At 40.3% G+C, this 25,931-nt stretch overlaps 1 protein-coding gene across 2 annotated transcripts in view; it reads left to right on the forward strand.

The window, feature by feature from the left end:
- Positions 1–11,025, forward strand: part of EIF3H (eukaryotic translation initiation factor 3 subunit H) — a 101,219-nt gene extending 90,194 nt beyond the window's left edge. Inside the window, exons 6-8 of one of the 2 annotated variants that reach the window (XM_045453861.1) lie at positions 7,126–7,246; positions 9,263–9,395; positions 10,806–11,025. In XM_045453861.1, the coding sequence (XP_045309817.1) occupies positions 7,126–7,246; positions 9,263–9,395; positions 10,806–10,903 (352 nt within the window). In that variant the 3' untranslated portion in view covers positions 10,904–11,025. Of the gene's footprint in view, positions 1–7,125; positions 7,247–9,262; positions 9,396–10,593 lie in introns of both variants that reach the window. The other variant, XM_045453859.1, reaches the window with a different exon arrangement.
- The last annotated feature ends 14,906 nt before the right edge of the window (positions 11,026–25,931 follow it).

The following is a 25,931-nucleotide window of genomic DNA, read 5'->3' on the forward strand; positions in this document are numbered from 1 at the left end:
TTTGTCTGTTTGTTTCTTTTGGGGCTTCGCTTTATTTATTGTACACTGTCCTTAGAGGCTTATGGTATTATGTCTGGATATTTAATAATACTCAGGAGAAAAACAAAAATGCTTATTTGTTTTACTGGTGGCACTTGCCCTTGTTCAGATACAGACTGTATTAGTAGTGAATTTCCAGTGTGGATTTTCAACTAAAATTAGAATTTTCCAAGCATGACCCTGGCTTTTGCTGTCCTAGACAGTGGTGACATCATCTCCTCCATTGTGACTCCTTTAGCTATCTAGTTGCTAGGTATTTATTGTGTTGGTAAAGTACTCACTGAGGTGTTCCAAACACATTATTTCCTTTATGGAATTAATGTTTCTTTTCCTATCATTTATTGCTCTTAACAGAAATATAAGCGGAATCATCTATGTAGCTCCTCTTAAATGCCCTTTAAGCTTGATGTTGGTGATTGTTTTGTGGTGGGAGGGTGCTAGCAGCAGACCTGTAGAAATTAAATAGGCCGAGTAGGTACTTAATCAGTATGTATTTGTTGAATGACCACGAAGTGTGTTTTCTTAAGCACACAGTTTGGAACCGAAGCTCAGTTATTTGTCATATTTCTATAACCCCCGGTAGAAGCTTGTACAAAAGAACATACAGACCTTGTACTTCTTTGTTATAAGACGAGTGGGATAAACCCGGGAGGACCAGAGAGCCCATTATTCTCCATGCCCTGGAATGGATAGGACTGTGGTTGAACGGCCACTTCTATTGGATGAATCCATCATAGAGGCCACTAGAAAGCCTGTACAGAGGAAGGAGATGGAAACTGCATGGTAAACGGAGTGTACAGCCAGCTTACAAGGCTAATTTGGCACTAAAGAGTTACTGTGGACTGCAAACATATATTCATAATAGTCCTTTAATTTGTCTCTTTTAGAAGGTCATACTTTTCTTTATTACTTTTACAAACACAGTCAGCACACCTGTATTTAAAGCATTGCGCCAAGAACATTCTTTAGCATGCAAGGTTACAATTTGATACATTAAGTATATATGTAGTTACACAATAATTTTAAATTTATTATGTGAAAGCGTTTGCTCATATAATTTATGCCTTCACCCTTTCTCAAGCTTATTGAGCATACAAAACAAATATAGCCCTTTTGTGCTTTTAACATTACCAGTGAGTTGGTCTGTAATGCTTGTTTATCCAGAACAGCATTTATAATAGCCAAGAAAATGCTCCCAGTTTGCCATAGCAACTAAGTTCTAGACAAATATTTTATTATAGTTTTATCTTCTGTATTTTATGTGAAATAGAAAGAGAGGTCCTTTTCTTTAAATGTGAAATTATTTAAAAGGTAAATTTGTGTTCCTGTTGGAAGGGAAAAAAATGAAGCAACCCTGAGCAGTACCTGTTCTAGTGGACTGTTATATTCACCCAAACTGATCATACTGTTTTAACAGACTGAACTATAACCTTTGTACATCTCAAATTTTAATTTCTTTTTTTTTTTTAATGTTTTCATTTTTGAGACAGAGAGAGACAGAGCATGAGCAGGGGAGGGGCAGACAGAGAAGGAGACTCAGAATCCAAAGCAGGTTCCAGGCTCCTAGCTATCAGCACAGAGCCTGATGCGGGGCTTGAAATCATGAACCACGAGATCATGACCTGAGCTGAAGTCGGACGCTTAACCGACTGAGCCACCCAGGCGCCCCTCAGATTTTAATTTCTAACATTAATAGCATGCTGATGATAATCAGGTCAGTCGCCATGAAATTTTTTCTAAGAAACCACATCAGAAATCATGCTCTAGCAGCTCCTCAAACATTTTGCGTGGTCTTGCTTTTCACAACCCATATGTGGATACCACTTCTTTGGTTTACCTGATAAATTGGTTCTAGGCTGTGAATAAAACATACTGCATTTTCTTTCATTTAAAACAATTCTAATTTTTAATTTTAATTTTATTGGATGGAAGTTCTGGTAATGGCTGCCTCATAACAGCCTTCATTAATTTTTAAAAATGTGTTACACAAGCCTTCAGCTTTTCACACTTGAAAAAGTAATTATGTTATTTCCTCTTTAAAAAAGTAAACTAAGGTGGGCATTATACATTAAGGATAAAGATAAATTGATACTACAGCCAGAGCAGACTACAGCATATCTCTGCATGTGTTGGTTCACATCTGTTTAAGTGAGCTGTTTTCAGTTCTTTGTTTACCTTGACAATAAAAGAAAAGGCTATATTATTGAATTTCCTAATAATATCTCCCTGGTTCAGTATTCTAGTTGAACTGGTACTGAAGAAATCCCTGTACAGTTGCTCTTGGTAATGGACCTGATTTCCTGTGAATGTTATCTGTGAAATAGATATTATTTTAATTCCTTTTGCCCTTCAAGACCTGTTGTGCAGATTTTTGAGTATTTCTTATTGGATATATTTCTGAAGAACATTGTAGTAATATAAATGATATGAAATGTTTAGAGGCCACAGATCGGTGCTTGTGTTCTTTCACGAATTACATATACTTAACAATACATAACATTAGTGCTTTATATTAAAGACCTTTTGGGGTAGAGAGGGCGAGTCTATTCCAGTAGAATTGCTCGAATCAGTGTAGTCATTCTTCAAGATTTAAGGTGTGGGAACAAATAATAGATCTCTCTTCATATGGCAATAACTCTCCCTTATGGTTTTCTCCAGTGTCATTACCCTTCCCGCCATCACCCAGTTAATAGGGTTTGTGGTGATCTTTCTCTTCTCTGAATTCCTTTTGCACTTAGTGTATAAATGACTTTTTTTTTTTAAACAACTATTTGCATAGTTGATTGTAGCATTTCTTGTATTTGTTCTAGCTCTTTGGGCCTCAGTTCTTTCATTGGTGAAAATGGAAGGGTCAGTGCCCTCTTCCTGAGGGCTGTCGCATCCCTGTCCCTCCTGCCTTCTGTTATTTATTTATTTATTTTGTTTTTCCCATTAAAAAAAAATTGACAATGTTCAAGTCCTCAGAAAAATGGAAAGAGTTAAATCTGATGAACACACATAAACTTTTCACCTGGATTTACCAGTGGTATATCCTCCCACATTTGCACCTGCTCTCTTTTTATCTATGTACATAAATGCATGGCTTGTTGTTTGTTTTTTGTTTTTTTGTTTTCCTGAACCATTTGAAAGAATTGCTGGCAGGGCACCTGGGTGGCTCAGTCAGCTGAGCGTCGGACTTTGGCTCAGGCCATGATCTCACAGCTTGTGGGTTTGAGCCCCACATCGGGCTCTGTGCTCACAGCTCAGAGCCTGGAGTCTGCTTCAGATTCTGTGTCTCCCTCTCTCTCTCTGCCCCTCCTCTGCTCACACTCTGTCTGTCTCTCTCAAAAAAAATAAACATTAAAAAACTTTTTTTAAATAAAGAATTGCTGGCATGACTTTTAACCTCTAAATATTTGAACATACATCTCCTAAAAAGGACGTTTAAACTTGTTTAAGTCTCCATCATCTTTTTTTTTTAATTAAAAATTTTTTTTTAACATTTATTCATTTTTGAAAGACAGAGAGTATGAGCGGGGCAGGGACAGACAGAGAGGGAGACGCAGAATCTGAAGCAGGCTCCAGTCTCTGAGCTGTCAGCACAGAGCCCGACTCCGGGCTGGAACCCACAAACTGTGAGATCATGACCTGAGCTGAAGTTGGACGCTTAACCAACTGAGCCACCCAGGCGCCCCTAAGTCTCCATTATCTTAAGAAACAAAATTACAAAAAGAATGCTTTTTGACGTCATACCACTATTATCCATTTCCTTTCACCTGTTGCTTCATACTCACTTGTTTTTATAGTCATACTTAGTGTTTCATCTGTTCTTTTTTGTCAGAGCTCTCACTGAAATCATAGAGGGCTTCATCATTGTATTACTGGAGATTGTGGACACTTAAGTATTTTGTATGTTGATGTCCCCTTCTTCCTGAAATACTTTCTTTGGAGCCTCTGAAACTACAACTGTATTAGGTTACTTTTCATTCTCCACAGTGAGCCCTCTTTGCTCATCCCTAAATTTCGGTGTTCTTCAGGGTCTGTCTTTCCCTTTGTGCGCTCCTGGGGTGATTTCATTTTATTTCTGCGTCTTTTGCTACCTTAGGCCAGGGCCTCATTATTTCTATTCCTGATTACTTTCGCAGTCTCTTAACTTCCTGCAAAACTTCCTATTCCTCTTTCATTGTAGTAATCTTGCTAAATGCAAATTGTACTCTCGTATTACTCCTTTGCTTAACTTTCTGGCTGGTTCCCCATTGGCCTTAGAATAGAATCCAAACGTACAGTCCTTGCTTCCAAGACTGTGCTGTGACCCTTGTCTGCCTCTTAGTTTCACTGCTCTCTTTTCCCAATCTTGCCCTCAGTGCAGTTCTTTAAAGGCATCATGCTTTTCATGCCAGAGTGTCTGAACATGTTGCCTGTGCCCAGTATCTTCAATGTCCCTTCTTGCCTTCCTTGTCTCCAACTCCTCTTCAAAAATTCAAAATTCAATTGTCACATTATCTGGAAAGTCTCATCTCCTCCTACCAGACTATCTTGTATGCTTCTGTTACATCCCTGTGTTGTGTTTATCTGTTTACATTCCTGTCTTCTCACTAGGATGGGTGGAGAGCAACAATGTCTTTTACAGTTCAATACACAGCATCTGACAGGGTGACTGGCAAAATATGTATGTACTCAATAGTGTGTATTGAAAGAGTACATTTAGATGACAGAGTATTGTTAAATTTTAATCTTGACTGTATTTGGAACACAGTGTGACTGTATAATCAGTGGATGTGGACTAAGTACTCAGAGGAAAAAATGAATTAATTACTCACCTTGACCTTGGCCTAGACATTTAATTAGAGGTGACTTAGAATCAAGCTGTTAAGTAATTAGAAGAAAACAGAAACAAATACTTATCTTGTTTCCAAAGAATAAGAAAGATTTTAAAGTTAAAAATGAATCACAAAATTAAAATGGGCTAAGATAAATATGAAATAAAATTTAATTTGATAAAAACACTTTTGCAAAAAAGCGAAACATTTGAATGTTTTGAAAAAGCGTCATTAGGTCAACTGGGCTAAGGTTATGTAGGTAGTTCCAGACCTGGGATTAGAAGGTAAATTTATTTACACACACACACACACACACACACACACACACACACACACACCAGTTCTGTGTTCTTTCATTTAGGAAAGAACCAAAACTTGGTAAAAAGAATTCAATATATCATGGCTTTTGCTATATTCGCCATGTTGTGCAAACATTTACTACTAATTCCAAATCATTTTCATCACCCCAAATAGTATCCATTAAGCAGTCATGTCACCCCTCCTTTTCCCATGCTCTGGCAGCCACTCATTATTTTCTGTCTCTATGGATTTCTTTATTCTGTACATTTCATGCAAATGGAACCATATAGTGAGAGGCCTTTTGTATCTGGGTTCTTTTACATGGTATATTGTTTTTAAGGTTTATGCATGTATCTGGACTTCATTCATTTTATGGCTCAATAGTATTCCATTGTATGGACATACCACAACTTATCCATTCATGTTTTGATAGACATTTGGTTTTTTTCCCACCTTTTGGCTTTTATGAATAATACGACTATTAACATACGTGCACAGTCTTCTGTGTGAGCCTATGTTTTTAGTTCTCTTGAATAAATATACCTATGAGTGGAATTGCTGGGTCATATGGTAACTTTTAACTCTTTGAGGAACCACCAAACTGTTTCCCATAGCAGCTGTACCACTTTACCTTTCCACCACAGTCTATGGGTGTTCCAGTTTCTCTACATCTTTGTCAACGCACCACAATAGACTCTTTAACTAATCTCCTGGTTTGTACCCTCCAGTCTGTTCTCTGCATAGCAGCCAGAGTGGTCATTTTAAGATTTAAGGCAAAATATATCACAAACATGAACAACTCAAGGGCATCATTTAATTGGTGTTGAGGGGTCTCATTCACTTTAACTGTCATTAGTGTTTTGTGGTGCAGCTGATCACTTCCCGTGTGGGCTTGTCTGACCTCTGTGTTCCAGCCACGGCTGAGACCTCCTCTTTTTGTTGGCCTCGTTCTTGTGCATCACAGGCATTCAGCACTGATGCTGTCTTCTCCAGGAAGACTTTTGTTTGGCTGATTCCTTCTGATCGTTTGCTTTCAGCCTGTCATCTCCTCAAAGGGATAGTGCAACCATACTATTCAAAGTGTCTCTACCTTCCCTTCCCCGCTTCCCCACACCTAATCATTTGTAGGCTCAGTGAAGATAGAGACCGTGAATGTCTCATTCATCATTGTCTCTATTTGCTAACACTGAAGTCGGAACATAATAGATGCTTAGTAAATACTTGTTTGAAATGAATGAGTGAATACTATTTGTTAACTAGTTATTTTTAGAGTACGTGTATGCAGTAGTAGGCTTTACCATGGTAGGAGTTAGTTGCAGGCAGAAATCAATGAATATGGTGGTCATTTTACAAATCATGAGCATCATTTTCTAAGATGATTTTGGTAAATTAGCTGCAGTAGAAATTTCTGGAGAGGAAAAGAAGTGTGAATGACTGTACTACACATTCTAGGGAGGGCAAGGGGAAAGGAGCCCTCTTTCTTTCCTCATGTAGCTTTACAGAATAAATGCTGTTCTTTTAGAACCTGCTGGATAGAGAAATCATGTACCAGAAGTCTTAGTGTGTTTGCATGGTTCTTCCTTTCCATGCGTCCTGATTTAAATGCTCTGGAACACAGTTGGGAAGGGGGTGGTGCTAAGGGAAAAGGTGCAGGAGTGCTGAGCTTAGGTTAAACTTGGTTGTTCAGGAAATAAACATTATAGATATCCTGCTAGATATGTTTAACAGCTTCTACTCTGATATATGTATGCTCTGACAGTAAGAAACTGAGCTATTTCAGGTGCTCTGGTGGTTACAGTGTGAGTTCAATATGAAAAGTTTAATAACAAGCTGATTCACATTCTTTCCTGGACCCTTGTTATGTGTATGTGTGCTCTCATTCTTTTAGCAAATAGCAGCACAGTTTAATATCTCAGAAGTGTTTAGAGCAGTGGCAGAGCTATAACTTTAAAGTATGACATGCCAGTATATTTACTTTACATTTCAGCAATCATTTGGGGAAGAATCTACAGTTGCTGATGGACAGAGTGGATGAAATGAGCCAAGATATAGTTAAATATAACACATACATGAGGAACACGAGTAAACAGCAGCAGCAGAAACATCAGGTTGGTGTTATGGAAAAATTCAACAGACATGGAATTCATTCCTAAGTATGGTGCTTTAAGAGTTATATTCAAAACTATCGAAATTATATTTGATAACGCATTGACTATTAGCTGGTAACTATATCATATTTAAAAGGGTTATTCTTTATATAGTATGTTCCTCACATATTATTTCTAAGTTGTACTTTAAAATACCTGTCTTAAATAATGCTGGTGTATTAAGCTCAGATTGTGATGACAGTGTTATGCAAATAAGAGATACATTTATTGAGAAAATCAGAGGCAGAAGAGATTCTGGAGTGTCACAGCTCATTTCTTTACTAACTATAATTGGTTTGGTAGTGGCTCATTGCAGCATAGTTAGCAATCTTCAGTTCATTTGAAAAACTGAGCAATTGTGATTAAGAGCAAGCAATTTTGATAGGAAATAATAGACCAACCGCTGGGAAATAGATAGTATAATACAGATAAAAACCCTAGAACTACCTGAACATTCTCACATGCACATACACACTGCTATGGCCATTTAGCCTTTTCTTTATTAGTGTTGCTTGAAGGCCACATGATTCTCACAGTTCCTGGAATATTGTTTTTAGGACTGTATTGTTCTGAGGAGTTCTTATAGCACTTGATTCATAGATAAGTTGATTCCAGAATGTTCATCTGTGAAAGTGTTTGTATGTGACTACTGTGTTTTCATTAAAATGCACTTGAAACTAGGTGTTGTTAACTGTATAATTCTCAGCACAAGTATAACTAAGGGGTTCTGAGAATATTACACTCAAACTTTTTTTTAATATCAGTTGTTCATATATAGTGAAATTTAAGTACTTTGTTTCTATTGTACTTAGAATTTTAAAAACACATACAAATCTATAAAGTATATACCTTTTAAAAGAAAAGATGATGGGTAGTAAAAATGGCGATGGTGAAACACTTATAAAGGGTAGCAGGGGACGACCACAGCAGAAAAGACCTAGCATGATTCTGTCCTCCTGCTGCTGCTTCCTGTAGGTGAAGGTTGCAGCCTGGAGTATCAAATTGTGAGACCGTTGATTCTGGAAACCAGTCTTACAGATATTTTTTACAATTCTAATATGTCTTAAAACTTTGCACTTGATGCTTATTTGTACCACCACCACCATTCATAACCCTTTTTAGATTTGTCTGACTTCTCTCAAATCCCCTAATGAGTATAGAAATCTTTGCAAAGGAAGGTACTCCCCCTTTTTAAGAATCCAACGACCTAAACTTTTTACTGGCCCACCTTGGTTTCTCATTACCTGACATTTTAAGGGCTACGTGTGGGATATTTTCCCTCTGCTGTTGTAAGCAACCCACAAGTGTTACCTCTTGATTATAATTTGCTCTGTGAATTTGTAGTTAAGCCATACCTTTAGATGTATCTTCACCTTCTCTTCAGAGAATCACAGGAATCTTCGTTTGGAAAGTTTCTGAAGCGTTATCTAAGCTAATATTCATTCTTAGCTATAGGGCTAAAAGCACAGCTGATCAGTAGAAGTGCTTACTACTGTAATAATAGCAGTGATGATGTTACAGTATTAACATCATCAGCATTATTGTTTTGGTCAATAGGGGTAAAGTTGAAAAAATTCCCCAATGTGATAGTTGATTCCTTTACTTACTACAGTTAAGATAAATGTTACTTGTAACGCCGTCATTTACCCTATTGTCATAAATGGTAAAATCACTCCCCTTCACTCACCAATTATGAACTTCTTTATCTTTTAAGCCCCCGGTTTCCTACGTAACCAGTTTGCTTTTTGCATATCATTATAGACTCTCAGAGCGACACTTGAGTTTCCAACAAAGGCATTTTCTTTATCGCCATATTCATTAGCTTCTTAGAAGCAGGAGTTACCATGGGTTACCATTTTTAAAACTGAAGTTTGAATTCAGAGCAATGGAGTTTTGCTGATCGCGTAATTGACAATGGGTCTCTTTTTCTCCTCAGGTAGGGACAAATAACCAAGTAATTTCTCCTCTGAATTTTAGTATCAGCAGCGTCGCCAGCAGGAGAACATGCAACGCCAGAGTCGAGGGGAGCCCCCACTGCCTGAGGAGGATCTGTCCAAGCTCTTCAAGCCACCCCAGCCGCCAGCCAGGATGGATTCTCTGCTCATTGCAGGTACTGTCAGCTGGTGCAAAACATGGCTACTCTTCTCTCTTCCTTAGGAAGCAGGAGACAAGGAAAGATCTATAAACAGAAAAATACATCATAAAAGCTAGTGTATTTAAAATGGTTGAATGATGAATTTGAATCTAGCACATATACTCTCTGAAACTTATGAACATGTCAGTCTTTGTTATTTCTAAGTTTCCTTCTGCACTTCACTCCTTGTTTAAGCATTTTTTGAGATGGCATTATAAACTTTCTAAAGTGGAAAGGTTTTATTTGAGTCATCTTTCATAGAAACCAAGAAAAAAATGTTTACCTTCTCATAATGCAGAAGATCATTTAGCTCGAGCTGCTTACTTTTCATGTTCCAGTCCAGCACTGAGCCCATGTCTGTTTGTGGGTGTTTGAATTGAAAAAGATTTCCCTTAACTTTGACTGCTATTGTAGCAACATGAATGCAATTCTGGATGTACTTTGTGTGGATGTACTTACCATTTAACACTGCCTTTCAGTGGTTGGTGGAGTCTTGTGTCCTTTGCTAGGACTTGATTGTGCTCTTATTTAGCCATGATAACCTGATTTCTGTGTAAATGCTGTTAAATACTGTTTGATTCGATCAGCTAGTTGCCTGTGAGAGATGTATTTGAGTAAAAATCCTACTCAAAAGATGATCTTCCACAATTTATTAATTCTGTTGGTACATTTTCAGTGTGGGGGGAAATTCCAAATTCCTTAAGATTTTCTAGAATACATATAAGTTAAATTTGGGAAACTGGGACACGTTTTCCTTACTTAAGGTCCAATTCAAGCAGAGTTGTATTTATTATATTTTCAAAACACATTGCACAAATGTTGCATTAGATTAGATCATTAATTCTAAGACTTAAAGAGCAGTGATGTATTTCTTTCTTCACATGGACTCTCTGCTTCTGCTCTATCTTGGGTTAGAAGAGGAAGAAACCCTTAGTATTTCCAGAGCACAGACTGAAAACTACTGTACTTGTTCATATCTGGGTCAGGTAGGTCCATTTAGTTTGCAGTTCTGTGATTTGGTATCTGGATCTCTTTTGTGCCTGGCTAAGGAGAGCCAGTGCTGTTTTCTCACTTGTCTTAGTACAACGTGCGTCTGATCAACATAGTCAGTACCTTTTGATTGATAGCTAATATGTACTTAACTGCTGTTTTTCTTCATTCTCCGTGCAACCAGGAGTGGAAGATAGCCTATTTTCAAAAGAACTTACATTCTTCATTATAAGGATATGGACAAATGGAATTGATTCTTATAAACTCTTGATTCAGAACAAAACAAAACAAAACTCTGATGATCCTGCATTCTGATTTTCTTGCTTGACTAGTGTTTTAGGTCATTATAATTTATGGAACATTGTGACTCTCTTTCTCACTTTCCCAAATGCACAGGCCAGATTAACACTTACTGCCAGAACATCAAGGAGTTCACTGCCCAAAATTTAGGCAAACTCTTCATGGCCCAGGCTCTTCAGGAATACAACAACTGAGAAAAGGAAGTTTCCAGAAAAGGAGTTAACGTGGACTCTTGAGATCACATTGGGGCACTTCTTGGAAGAAATACACTTGCATATTGAAGTCTTTCCAGCTAATAATAAAATAATAAAACAACCTTGACTGCCTGCTCATTTGATTTTAGACATGACTAGCCTTTTATTTTTGTTTTGCTTATGCTGTTTGTCTCCAAAAGATAAAACAGATTTGATCAGAAGCTTCATCAGGCTCAGACCTGCAGGCTCCGTCACCTTTTCTACTATCTCTGAGGTGCCACATTTCAACATCGAGTCCAGTGCTGCTTGTCCCAACTCCTGACCCAGAGGCCCTGGCACACTGTGAATTCTTGTGCTTCATTCTACCAAATTGGTGCCCCTGGAAGGCCAGGCCTTGTGTGCTTGCCCAGGCAGCCCTCATCCCCAAGCCTCAAACTGCTGGGCGTGCTTCTTGTTGGTCTGTCGTTTTGTTTCCACAGGTGATGGTCTGCCAGTACCATTAATGCCAGGTCATTAATTGGCCACTAGAATTAAGGGAAAAAAAAATCACCAAAGGAACCGTATTTTGTATGAAAAAGAAATTCATTCTGTGTATTTATTTTTTATTTAGGACTTCATGTTTATCTTTCCATACCATGAAGTATAATTCTGCTGACATGGTGTTTTATAAGTGGGGAAAGAAGAATTGGAAGAACAGTACTCCATGGGGGGAGGGGAGCTTTTAATCTCAGATTTGAAAGATAATCAGAAATCCTGCTGTGTGTAACACCAAAATCCGTGAGGGGTACAACTGGCGGAAGTGTGCCTGTGAGACTCTATTTAGTGATTTTCATCTTGAAGACATGGCCCATAGGAAGATGATCAGAGAGAACGGGTTAGGGATAAGGAGAGTTGAGAAGTCTTTTTTTTTTTTTTTCCCCTGGCAGCATTGTTCTGGAGGTACTGCTGAGGCTCTGGGAGCAGGCAGCTGGATGGAAACCTGACCTTTTTCCCTCTGGGGTGTACTTAAACAAGTTGCTTAACCTCCATGTGCTTCACTTTCCTCATCCAAACAAGATGTGAAAAGGGGACAGGCATATTGCCCTGTGGGCAGGTGTGAATATTGAAGAAATTTATCGAAGATTCGGGTGAAGTGCACAGAATGTTCAGTGGTTGGTACGTAGTGGAGGCTCAGTATGGACTGTGATGACAGATGTACTCTCAAGTTCTCTGTTTGGGATGTTGGGTTGTTAGCAGGCCCTTGCTTTTAAAAAGCTGTGGCCCTTGAACATTCTAGAATTCAGGTACTTGCTCACATGAATTAATTTTTCTAGGATAAATTCCTAGAAGTGGACCTGCTGGTCAAAGATTATATAAAATTCTAAGGCTTTTTAACCGTACTGCCAAATTACCTTCAAGCAGTTTGCACTCCTACCCATGCTGCTGCCTGATTGGAGGCAACCCGTACTTGAGTGTGGTCATATTAGATAGAGGAGAGGTATTGATAAACAAAACTGATCCTGGTCTCTGTCCTTGTGTATTGTATACTCTGTTGGTTTATTTCCTTGCATTCGAGTTGCCTAGATTTGGAATTCTATTGTGAGTTAAACAAAGCACCCTTGAAGTATCAAAGAGCAAACTGAAAGGAAAGTCCTTTCAAACATAATTACATGGTGTAAGATTAATGTAACAGGATTCAATTATATTCTTTAAAGGTGTGGTTATTTCTTACATTCCATATGATTATTTCGATACACATAACTGAGAGTAACACATAACTCAGAGTAACACACTTAATGGAAGATTTCAGTAGTTTTCGGGTTAGGAATTACTGTAGTGGGAAAAACTGTTTAGGGAAACATGTCAATGGAAATTAAATCTGCACAGTATGTAGTGTTAAGGAAGAGCTTCTGTTCGGCATTTGATTTGAGTGCTATATTCTGACATTTTTCAGGAACAAATACGTATGGTTCATCTTCTATAAATATTTGCAGTTTCTTCACGTTGAAATGAGAAAAGCTCATAAACTGAGTACCGGGTCTAATAAATCATTCACTTACCCAAGAACAAAAAGACAGAAAAAGCTAGCATGTTAATCTAATGGAAAATTAAATGTGACAAATCAAAAAAGTAAAATATACCTGAATTTGACCCCATAATCATTGATAATGCTTTGTAAGGTTCAAGTAGATGTAGGACTATTTGTAATTGAAAATACCTGAGAGAATGAGTCTTTAGCCTACCCCAGATACCTTGTTTTTCAAAATACCGAGGTAAACGAAAATAACATTTTCCTCCATTTTTGGAAGCTTGGAAATTCGGATGTGTTTATCTAATGTTAATTTAATTATTATTTTTTTTAATTTCAAATTTTAATATTTTCTAAAATGTTTCTACGTTGTTCACACTGTGTGTTTGTAACACAGGCTTTGGAAAACCTAATTGAAACCTTCACTTTCAAACCATACTGGCATTGAATGCTGGAGTGGATGTTGGAGTGTTGTGAGAGAATTATTTGAATTTTAAACTCCATTTTATAGCAAACATTTTCTCATTCATATTAGGTGTATACCATTTATTAATTTTTTCCCTTAATCTCATTGGGCGTCTTTTTCTATGATCTATCATAGAAATGGGGCAAGGGTGTTTAAAGAGAAAATACTAAACTGGGGTCAAGCCAGATGGTTGTAGGGCTTATTTTAGCAAATGACTCAAGCGCCCATCTGTAGAAAACATGATCAAGTCGTCAGGGCCTTGGACAGTGCTTTGGTCCTTCTCAACAGAGGATTCCTTCTGTTGTGACAGTGGTTAGTAGATAAGTAGGGGAAGAATGAAGATCCTGAGCCTCTTAAATTAATGTTTACAAAGATGAGAGAAAAGCAGTGGGTGGTTTCTGCATCCCATAGTCTAAGACTGCGCAGTGGGAAAGTTAGAAGTGGCTTACTGTGTGGTGACTTCCAAATTAGAATCTGAACCTCTTTGCATGGATTGGAACAGGGATATTCCAGATTCTTTTTTTTTTTTTTTTTTTTAATTTTTTTTTTTTCAACGTTTATTTATTTTTGGGACAGAGAGAGACAGAGCATGAACGGGGGAGGGGCAGAGAGAGAGGGAGACACAGAATCGGAAACAGGCTCCAGGCTCTGAGCCATCAGCCCAGAGCCCGACGCGGGGCTCGAACTCACAGACCGCGAGATCGTGACCTGGCTGAAGTCGGACGCTTAACCGACTGTGCCACCCAGGTGCCCCCCAGATTCTTGAGACAGGGAGGGAGAGACTGGGGAGCCAGAGCTACCAGGAAATTACAGTTTGCTGGAGCAGACAGCTGTGGCCTGATACCCGTTGACTTGAGCTTTCTTTTTACGTAGGAACAAAAAAAGCCTGGTTGGCCTTACAGTAGAATACATACATAATGGCTATACCAAAAGTTCAGTAGTGATTTTAGGGATAAAAATCCTGCAAGCAGAAATGGTTTCCAAGAGCCACCGCTACCAGTTTGGGGAGTTTGGGCCAATCCATAGGGGTTTGAGCTGTCCTAGACAATTCTTTGATTACCTGTATTCTTATTCTCAGAGGCTGTTAAGCCCTCGCATCTGCTGTCACGTGATCAGTTTATTAGCGTCACAATTTGATTCAGTACGACTGATAATATCATTTGGATTTTCTTAAAACTGTGGGTTAGGCAACCCATTTTCAATTCTTTGATTGAATTGATGGCAAGCAGTCTACTAAAGATAGGATGTAGCCTCAGAGTCTTACTAATTTAAATATCTCCTGGAACATTCGTGAATTGAGGGGATAGTAGATGGGGTACTGAAGCCATCCTTGCAGTAGGGCTTGCTGGAAGCCCTTTTCAGTAGGTTGCAGATACATACTTAGTTTTCTTTCTAAGTGTATCTTCTCCTTCAGGGGGAAAAAAAAATAAGAAAATTCTCATCCACTGGTGTTATACTATAAAAAAAGGTAAAAATGATGTTCTCTTCTTTTAATCCCCAAATTACTGTTTCTACATTTGGACAAAAGTGAAGGACTCTAGCACTTGTTCATCAGACTCGTAACAATACAGGGTGGCCTGTTTCTCCCTATTTAAAGTTTAGTTGATTGCAGTAGGAAAATATTGCTTCTGGCATTTGTGTCAACCGCAAGACATAAACTCAGGTGTCACTTCTATTTCCTTCAGTAATATTTTTTTTCGTTGACCCCTTTCCAGGGCACAGCCATTTCTGGCACCTTCCATCTTCCTTTGTGAACATGGAGGCAAAGGATTTGTTTAACTTTTCAGCAGTGTTTACCGCTTCTGACGGTAAATGGTCCTTGCCTTTTCTTCTTGGACTGTAGTCTCTGTTGCCAATGTTTTACTTTGTATGTATTGGAAACAGCTCTTATTTTGTCAGATCCCCCGAGTAATCTTTCCCCACCTTTGTTTATCTTGTCATTTGGCTTTCACTTGCTTAACTCATTCCTAGATTCAATCTGCCTGTGATTTGTTAGTTTTGATTCTTGCCCTTCTTCAGTTTGAGGTTTTTAAATTGCATTTTATTTTTTAAAATAGTCACAAAGATTTTAATTTTTCCTTGATCTGATCATGTATCTCTGAATGTTATAATCCTCCAATCAGGCAGGCAAGTGTCCCTGTAACCTCATCTCCTACATCACAATGGTGAGGGTCTATTTTTCTCTTTGATGCGTGCAGCTCCCATTATTGGTAATGAAAGGTCTTCATGTGCATTAAGGGGAAACTAGACCTCTAATGAGATACAGAGAGGAATTGCAGCTGATGATTTCCACTTCTAGCCCACTGTACTATAACAGAAATGCACTCTCAGGAGGCAATGGGCCAAAGAGATACAAAATGCATGTGCTGCCTACATAGAATATCTAGTCTGGTCTTAATGGACGGGTGGTATTGTTTTGGTGTTTAGTCCATATTTGCCGAGGGGGACCTTTATTATGGAGGCAAAAGACTCAGATACTTGAAGAAAGTGAATAGACTAATTACAGTGCATTTGAAATAGCTTTTAAGGATGATCTCTTACATTAATATATTATTTTACAGTCCACAAAGTACTTGTATATTTTCTCGTTTAGCATGGGAAGGGAGGACGCATTATGAAGCCAATGTGCTTGGTACTGAGAATCTGAAAACACTAAGGGACTGAGAAACATAATATAATTCCTGCTTAAAGATGATAAAACCAAACCGAAAAGGTGACTGACTAAAGCAGACCAGCTCTTAGGTGGCAAGTGCTTGGCACAACTTGCCTTCTCAACACAGCTCAAGGAAAGTAGTTCTCATTTCAACATGGGTTCCCCTCTGTGGTGAACCACTCCCCTCCCTCCCCTCACCACTTTCAGGGAACTGTTTCACCCTCTACTGCGGTAATTCACCACACCCCCTAAATTTATAGGCTCCCAGTGTCCATGTTTGTAATTGAACCCTTTTGGATTATGTACAAGACAATGAGAAGCAGGGGTTCCAGTGTCCATTCAGGCTCATTTCTCGAGTAGAGCATATCTAACCTCTTGTAACCATTTGTGTTATAAGGCTGAGTAGCAGAGCAGAGTGTAGGGGAAGAAGCCGAGAGGAGCAAAAATGAAAGCATGCTTCCATGTCCATAACACTTGGGTTTTCTATTTGCAGTCCCTTTCTGTCCCTGTTTGCATTCCTGCCCTTGGGTCTCAAAAAGCATATTTAAATCTTCTTACTAACACTGCCTTTTTGTTTCTTCAGCACCTTAGAGTTGGTTTCTGTTGCTTTCAACCTCAAAAATACCTAACCCAAGTCATGTATATGCCAAGGCTTGTTTGCTATTAGGCCTAACCGATTTGAGAAGACACAACCTTAAGAGGTAACAGGAGAATAAAAGTAACTTGGCAAATACATTAATAGAATTTTAGAGCAGGAGGGCACCTAGCCTGATGTCACGGCCACCACAAACCTCCCATCCAGAGATGTGGAAACAGGCTCCAAGAGCTTTCAGTATTGTTTTCAAAATAGCCTAGATTGTTGACTCCTTTTTAGTGTTATTCTATGTGTCCGTATTTTTTCTTTCTTGATTTGATATTTGTATGTGTTGCAAAACGATCACCACAGTAAGTCTAGTTAACATCACCATATATAGTTGACAGAATCTTTCTCTTGTGGTGAAGACTTTGAAGATCCACTCTTCAGCATCTTTGGAATATGCAATATAGTCTGAACGATAGCCACCCTGCTGCACATTACATCCCCATGACTAATAACTGGAAGTTTATAACTTTAGGATTTCTTATACCCATTTTTGCTCACCCTGCAACCCCCGTCAGCATTTCTTAAAGAGCTCAAATGCCGCCCAGTATACACTGAATCTTTCTGGTAGGGAGATGCTCTCTGATGGCACCATGGAGTTGAGGTGTGTTTTCTACAACATTTGGAGCACAAAGGTTGCACATTCTCAAGAAGGAACAAGGAGTTAAGGGCTAATTAAAAACCTCTTGGAGGGGCGCCTGGGTGGCTCAGTCAGTTGAGCGTCCGACTTCAGCTCAGGTCACTATCTTGCGGTCCGTGAGTTCGAGCCCCGCGTCGGGCTCTGGGCTGATGGCTCAGAGCCTGGAGCCTGCTTCCGATTCTGTGTCTCCCTCTCTCTGTCCCTCCCCTGTTCATGCTCTGTCTCTCTCTGTCTCAAAAATCAATAAACGTTAAAAAAAATTTTTTTAGGGGCGCCTGGGTGGCGCAGTCGGTTAAGCGTCCGACTTCAGCCAGGTCACGATCTCGCGGTCCCTGAGTTCGAGCCCCGCGTCGGGCTCTGGGCTGATGGCTCAGAGCCTGGAGCCTGTTTCCGATTCTGTGTCTCCCTCTCTCTCTGCCCCTCCCCGTTCATGCTCTGTCTCTCTCTGTCCCAAAAATAATAAATAAACGTTGAAAAAAAAATTAAAAATTTTTTTTTAAACCTCTCGGATATCTGGGTCATCTTGACTTCCATCTGGGAAGTGGATGGAAGAGGTGAGTTTTTGCTTCTTTGCTGGAGATTGGTGGTGTCAGCAGGTGGTGGGGTATTCTGAATTTGGTCCGAGATGAAAACATTTCAGGCAAGTGAAACTAAGCTAAATTCTTTCGACAGTAAAGTTACTTCTTTAGAGATGCAGATGTCAGTTTTATTAAAGTACAAAGCAGCATTGCAAAAAAAAAAAAAATAGTTGAGGGTGTGTGTGTGTATGTGTTTTTAACATCTACTCTTATTTTTGGGACAGAGTTTTTTTTTTTTTTTTTTTTTTTTTTTTTTTAAATTTTTTTTTTCAACATTTATTTATTTTTGGGACAGAGTTAACATCTACTCTTAACAGAACACTTTGGAAAAGTATAACTCACCTTTGCCTCTGCCTTCTAAACTTGAGATAGAATGCTGTGTAGAGTCCATTCCCTCCCACTCCCAAACTTAGAGAAGGAGGGAAGCAAGAGCAATTTGTTAGGAACAAAGACATTTGCATCTGTGATGTTCACGTCATCCTGTTCATGCTTCTGTGAATTCACAAATGTACAGAAATTCAGAAATCATCTCTGGTAGGGGAGGAAGAAAGGAAAGGTGTTGATTTTGTTTTTTGACGAAGCCCTGATGTGGCAAATCTCAGATGACAATCCCTCATCTTGTTTCAACGGACTGTGGCAACCGTGGGGCGCTCTTCTGAAAGTGATTAGAGCTTGGCCATGCAAACCCTCCATGGAGTCTGAATAAATTCAGTGTTAGCAGTAAATCATTGCTCCCGATTTAAAGTGCACTTGGACAAAAAGATGATTTTCTCCTGATGTTTTCTAGTACTAGATGCTTGCCTCTCGCTACCTTGCAGAAGAAAAGTCAACCAACCTTCCAGCCAACCAGTAAGAGTGGCATTTTTCCTTAAAGAGAACTGAGTGCTACTTACCCTGTTGGTTTAGCACTTTTGAGTCTCTGTGTCGAACTCGCAACTGGGTTTTAGCTCTGCAAATGGAGAATCGTTGTGGGATGAAAGTAGAATCATAAACGTAACACTTTTCGAAAGGGTGTTCATTCAGCAGATAAATGTGCCAAATACTGTGTTCCATACTGGCAATGTGCAGTAAGCCCTGACCCTCAAGGGGCTTACCCAAGGGCAGTAGTTCTCTAAGTGTGGCCCCTGGGGTAGAATCACCCTGAGCTTGTTGGAAATGCAGATTCTCAGGCCTCGACCCAGACACACCGAATTAGGAGCTTCTTGGTTGGTGCCTCACAACCTGCGCTTTAACAGCCACCCTGGGTGGTTCCGGTGCTTGCTGGTTTGTTCTGGAATAGTGGTTCCTGGATCTGGCTCAGTGTCATTAATGCCTGGAGTTTTTGAAAGGTTAGATCGTGAAATAAGGCCCGGGAATCTTTTGTTTTTCTGTTTTTGTTTTTTAAGTTGCCAGAGATGATTTTGGGAAGACATCGCAATCAAGTGACCACTTTTATTAGAAATTAGGAGTAATAGGTCGTGGAGAAGGAAAGGAATTCCAACAGAGCCAAAAGAACCCAGGCTTGCCAAGGAGGAAGCAAAGGCTGGATGGAGCCACAGGTCCAGGGGCTTGTGTGCCATGCCGGGACGGTGGGGGGTGAGAGGGAGTCTCTGGCTCCCAGCAGTGCAGACCAGGTGTACAGGGAGCCTGATACAATAGCGGGGCTTTGTTTACCCAGCTGTGATTGCAGCAGCCACCTGCAAGCCGCGGTGTCATGTACTACAACAGAAAGGACAGCAAGAGTGAGCCACTTCACAGCGTTGCACCGAACAAAGCCTTAGTGACATGAAATCTGTGTTGAATCTCGGCAGCAGGATGGAGAGGAATTGTGACAATCTGCCTCCTACCTTCACCCTCAGCTTCCCCTAACTAGGGTCAAGGGGCCGGAATTTTTAAAAAGGAAAAAAAGAAAAGGTTCAAATATGTATTGTTATTATTTCTTCTTTAGCAAAAATGTAATTGTTAAACACAAGACCTGTAATTTGTGGCGAAAAGTATATTGATGTTGGAATAAAATCACCACACTGTTCTCTGCCTTTGAATTCAATCGAAATCACATGCAATTCTGTTTGAACTGATATCTCCAAAGTAGGACCCATTTAATCTTTGGAGAAGTTTCTTGTGCATTGAGCACCATTGGTAGTGTTAGACCAGAGCATGCAAAATGTTCGGCATTCAGAGAAGGGGTTTCTTGAGCACCTTTACAAAATTGGCAGGGAGAAGTGCATTTTTAGCAAACTGCAAGATCTCAGCCTGAGATTCAGAGTAGAGGCTGCATGGACCGCCTGGGGGAAGCCATATCCGCATACCTGGAGGCAATCGAAACAAATCATTGGAGACATTAAAAATAGAGTTCTCTTTCTTACTGCCAATATTCCCTTTCTTCCTCTCTACTTCAATTTTTTTTGGGTAGTGTTTTCTGAAATGCTTTTTTTAAAGAAGCATATAGAAATTTAGATTTAATTTGTTACAGCTTGCATTTAAAACTCTGGAAAAATGAGAAATAATTGGAAGATAACAGTAGCAGCTGCCTAACCAGTTGTTTCAAAATATGGCAATAAAATATTAAACTTGAGACTTGCTATTTTTGTGCATGGATGTCTGTCATTGGTTATGATAGATTTCTAACCTCCCTACCAAGTTAATATTTTAGGAGGGGCTAGAGGAGGATGCTTATGACAAGTTGTGGACTTAAATATTATTCCTGGAGAAAATTTGTAATAAATGAGGCCCTGACTGTAAACTTTACATATACTAGCAATTATTCTCTTTAAAGGGGGGAGGGGGGCGGTGCGGGGAGGGAAAACAGCCAAGCACATTGCTTAATTGACCTGGACTTTAAAAAAAAAAAAAAAAAGGCAGCCTCAGATTTTGGATACTACTATTGGAAAAGAGCCTGCGACTGATTCGGCACATAAATCCTAAGAACTTTGACTTAGAGGGAGAGTGAGCAGTTCTGATGGGAGACGCAGTTTATTTGCATTACAAATGGGAGGTATGGGATGCTTAACGTGTATTAAATGAACATCCAGTGCCATGTAAGGATGGAGTTTCGTTTTTCCTGTAAATGGAATTAGCCTGCAGCAGCAGCATGGACTATTCAGGTTATTTTAGCGAAAATGGAGTTTCATTTGCCTGTGGAGCAAGGTACAGTGAGTCTCAAATTGGGCATGCCCAGAGCAGTTGTGTGGCCGTTTGGAGGGGACAGGAGATGGTGGCAGGGGGACTGCAGTGCCTGTGAAGTGTTGCAACCTCTCAGGTGGGGATGGAGGAACTGGAGTGTTTCCCAAATGGGTCCCAAGGAAGACTAGTTTTGTGGGATATTTATAGGTGCTACTTGGGGTGGGGAAGAACCCCAAAAACTTTCCTGACCACATAACCTCGGGAAAAGTTTGCTTTAACAGCATTAGATTGGGTTCCTCAAGATTTGCACAACCTTTAATACCTAAAGCAAAGTATAAAGTTTTAAGCAGCAGTGGCTGCCCTACAGCTACAGCTGGGTAGCATCTGAGTACCTTCACTTAACTGTGTCGATATTTTCATATCTTTAAAATAGAAATTTCTAGGATTTGACCTACAATAAATGGCAATTTTATATGGTTCAGCCTAATTCCATTAGTATACTATGTGTGTATAATAATGTCCACCTTATATGATTTTGGGGAGAATTTAATAAGGTGACGTGTGTAAAATTTTCTGCACTCAAAGTAGCAAGCTGGTGGTTGTGTAGACTATGTGACCCAAACAATGACCAACAAGCCCTTGTCTCTAGCAGTAGCTCCTGGACGGTTATGGGATTCCAGGGAGTGTGGCTAAAGAGCTGGGGTCAGCAAGCTTTTTTCTACAAAGAGCCACATAGTAAATACTTACGGCTTTGTGGATCATAAGGTCTCTAGCAAGTATTCCGCTCTGCTGTTCCAGTGGAAAAACAGCCACAGACAGTATGTAAGTAAATGGGTGTGGCTTGTGTTCCACTAAAACTTTATTTATAAGACTCTGGCGAAGGTCTGTATTTGGCCCATGGGCTGTAGTTTTCTGACTTACTTTAGACGAAGGAAAACAGTGAGTTGTAAAGATAAGACTGACTTGGGTATTTGGAGGCCTAGGTTTTGTTTCCAGATCTGCTACTGCCTGTGAAGTTGACTTTTTTGAGTCTTACCTGGTTTATCAAGTGGCTTTGTATTTTGTGCTCTGATAGAGTTATAAACTAAGAATAGCATGGAAGGAGATGCCATAAAGGCAGTTTGAAACTTACGCAACCATATAGCATTTTTCTAAGGCTATTGTCTGTTCATTTATTCATCTGTTCAATAAGCTCTTTTTTAGTATCCTCTGTGGATCAGTACTTACATGTTTGTGAATAAGACAGATATTGCCCGTGTCCATGTGAAGCATATATTCTTCTCGGGTATTTATTTTTGGAACATTGTTAAGATTTAAGTGCTATAAGAATTGTTGATTATTCACCTTTTACGGAAAACCCTTTGCCCTGAGAAGAATAGAGCAAGGTAAATGAGAAGGTGAGTTCTTCAAATATAATGTTAGTCCAGAGAAGAGATTGACTTTTCCCAAGATACTAACTGAATAGGACTCAGGATGAAGTCAGGCTTAGTTGGTATTTGAGCTTTAGCTACAGTCTTGTGTATACGAATACTATATTCTGTTTATACAGCAGACTCTGCCTCTAGCCACAGATGTTTCCGGCACCTGGTTAATTTATCCAGGAAAGGCCAATGCTCATTAAGGCTCCCAAGTCCCAGAGCTAAGTTTTATGGGTGGGGAAACTGAGGTACTGAAATTGGTTATGGGATTGGCTCAGATCACAACTAGCTGGATGTAGGACTCTGGCCAACACAACTGGCAGGTCCTAGGAATGAGACCAAGGTCTCCCTCCCTGGGACTCCCTGACTTTCAAGAATGGCTGAGGCTTCTCAGACCCCCGTCTCCAATTAGGCTTACGAAATATTAGAGGGACTCAAGTGGAGACCCTGCCGGGAGAGAACCTGTTTTGACAAAGGAGAGGCTTGAATCAGGAAACCAGATGTGGCTTCAGGGCCAGAGAGCTCTGGCAGCATCCAAGCTGTGAGTCCTAGGCTGCAGTCTGTCAGGGACGTGCAGGACATGTGCAAACAGGGGCTCTCTTCTTCCTTTTGCTAGCTGCTTTCTAATGTCCCCTGAGTGGCCCATATCGAGGTTGCCTCTCGGTGGAGACCTATCCTGAAAGCAAAGTGGATTCCTGCCTAGATGGTTGTGATGTCATCTGCCACTTTCAGTTTTACTGAGCACGTGCAGAGGTGGAGCAAGATGTCTCACTCTTCCACCCAGTCGTGGTGGTGGTCAAGCCTGAGGGCGAACTAGAACCTCCCAAAGTGGCCCTGGGGGTTGGGAGGTTGGGAGTGTTAGGCATCATTTGAATGAGCTTATTTAATACTAGGGTTTACTTTTATACCTTGGATGTGATAAAAAGAGAATCTGTTGGTTTTGTAGTTTGCCCATCTTGGCATTTGTCTAAGTGAACTACCAAAAGGGAAGCTCATTCACATTTTCTTGGCCACTTGGGGTAAGCAGTCATTCTAAAAATTGTTGGGAAGACTGGGAGATTTTAATGTTTATTAAGGAAAAAGGAGACAAAAATAGACTCTTTTCTAGTTGCCTGGCTGAGACGAGCAGCCCAGAGCTGGGGATTCTGGATACAGTTACAGCAATAATGTGAAGACTGAAAATAATAAAGTGCTGTGTCTTTGAAAGGGGACCGTCCCAGCTTTCATCAGTGACAAGACTGGTTAGTGAGTAGGCTTTGCATTGTGCTTGGAAAGCCAACTGACTTGGGTTGGCCAGACCTGGTGAGAGCTGCAAATGTCAGAGCAGACCTGCTGCTGGGACCTAAGGTCCCCGAAGCTTAACTCCAGCAAGTAAATAAGTCATAGATGTTCCTGGGTGGTGTGAGGTCCAAGAGGCAGGGCCTCATCAGCTCTACATGTCAAGGTCACACTTAGCATCTGGCGCTGTTCAAAGGTTGTTTTGACTTTCTTTGAAAGGTTAGAAGGAGGTGCAAAACTCCTATTTACATACAATAGTTTTAAGCCACCAAGACTTAGGGTTTTTTGTCACCACAGCAAAACTTAAACTGTCCTGACTTACTAAGCTTCAATATCCTCATCTTAGAATGGAGTAAGATTAACCTCATACAGCTATTGTGAGAATTCAATAAATTAATGCTTATAAATTATATAGCCAATGCCTTACGTGTACAAGGTACTCCATAAAAAGTAGCCATGTTGATACTGACGTTGCAGTGTTGAGAACAGTTTTTCCTTCAGCCATTGGCATGGTTACTTAAAATACAAAGGCTCTGAGGAATGGGGCATTGATACTGATTCTGTAGGGTATGTTCTTGGAGTTGATTTTCCAGAAGTTGAGTTAGATTTGCTCTGCTTCATCCACACTCTCTTGCATGTCTGCAAGCATATATTCATTTTATGCATATTAATTGAGTACCTCTTACACACCAGGCCTTGTGACAGGCCCAGGAGAAGCAGTGGGGAATAAGTGGGAATTACTGCCCACATCAGCCTGAGTCCTCTGGGTCCTCAGCGAAGCAGATGCCCTTTGGGAGAAAAAGCGGAAGGACCTGGGGCGGAGGGAGGCAGAGAGAACCTTCAGATGGCCCCGCGAAGGAGAGAGAGTAGGGAGGAACATAGGTAGCGAGAGTCTCAGACAGCAGCCCTGTTCTAAGAAAGTTTTGGCCTGTTGGAGGAGCCCCACATCTGGCAAGAATGATCTGCATTCAGTGCTTATCCTAGGTTAGTGGCTGGGAATAGCCTATGGGAAGCAAGGACTTAGCACATCACTTTGGTGGGTTAAGGGCACAGCAGCTGGCACCAGTTGTCACACCCAGGCCCCGCCCTGGGCAGCAGGAGACCTGAGTGGCAAATTTTTAGGGCCACCACACTGCCTTCATGGAGTTTACAGTTTGGAGCGGGAGATAGGTATTAAATAATCACGTAAACAATGAATGACTTGTAGTTGTGATTAGAGCCATGGAAGGGAACTACAGGAGGCCACAAGATGGTATCACATAGAGCCTGCCATTATGAAAGGTTGGGAAGCCATCCTGGAGGAAGGGATTTCTTGGGGCTGATGTTAGAAAGACAAGCAGGGTTGGGCCAGGTGAAGAGAGGCTGGAGGCATATTCCAGACAGAATGAGAGGCAGGAGCATTCCAGGGAGAAACAGAGAGATCGTAAAGTTGATGTCTAGCAAATTGTCATAGAAATTCTGGGGGATTGGGACACCTGGGTGGCTCAGTTGGTTAAGCATCCAACTCTTGATCTTGGCTCAGGTCATGATCACACGGTTCGTGAGATCAAGCCTCACTTTGGCCTCTGTGCTTACAGTACAGAGCCTGCTTGGGATTCTCTGTCTTCCTCTCTATTCTTCCCCTGCTCATGCGTTCTCTCTCTCTCTCTCTCTCTCTTTCTCTCTCTCTCTTTCTATCTCTCTAAAATAAACATTAAAAAAAATCTGGGGCCTTAAAAAAGGATCATTTCTATTCTTTCCTAATGTTCTTTCCTTTGGGATTCAATTGTTGTATTTTTTTCTGGGACGAAGAACTGGCCCCTTCCCCACCATGCATACATTCTTAAGAAGACCCAACTGAGACTCTTTACATCAAGTTTCAAAGAAGTCAGGGTTTATCTACTTCTTGGAGGATTGGGAATACTGGCTTTATTGATAAAGAATTTATCAGGCCATTGATACCAAGGACATCTCAATGTTGAGGAGAGGTCCCAATCATCTCCACTGTATTGGAAAATGATGAAATGCTAAAACAGGTTATAAAATTAGTCCTGTGAGTGCATCTCAAGTGCACAATGTGTCACTTGAATGTTTGGAGATGGACAGCAAGAGTCTAAACATGAGGTTGATGGGACACCCCACAGTGCCTCCTAGCCGTAGGCTCTACTGAAATTTCTGTGTGTGGGTGGCTCTGGCTTGTGTGCACCAACACAGATTCATGCAGGTCGATGTTGAGTGAGAGGGGCCAGGAGAGATCTAGATCTCC

The sequence above is a fragment of the Leopardus geoffroyi genome, chromosome C3 (genome assembly GCF_018350155.1).
Source record: "Leopardus geoffroyi isolate Oge1 chromosome C3, O.geoffroyi_Oge1_pat1.0, whole genome shotgun sequence".
NCBI lineage: Eukaryota > Metazoa > Chordata > Mammalia > Carnivora > Felidae > Leopardus > Leopardus geoffroyi.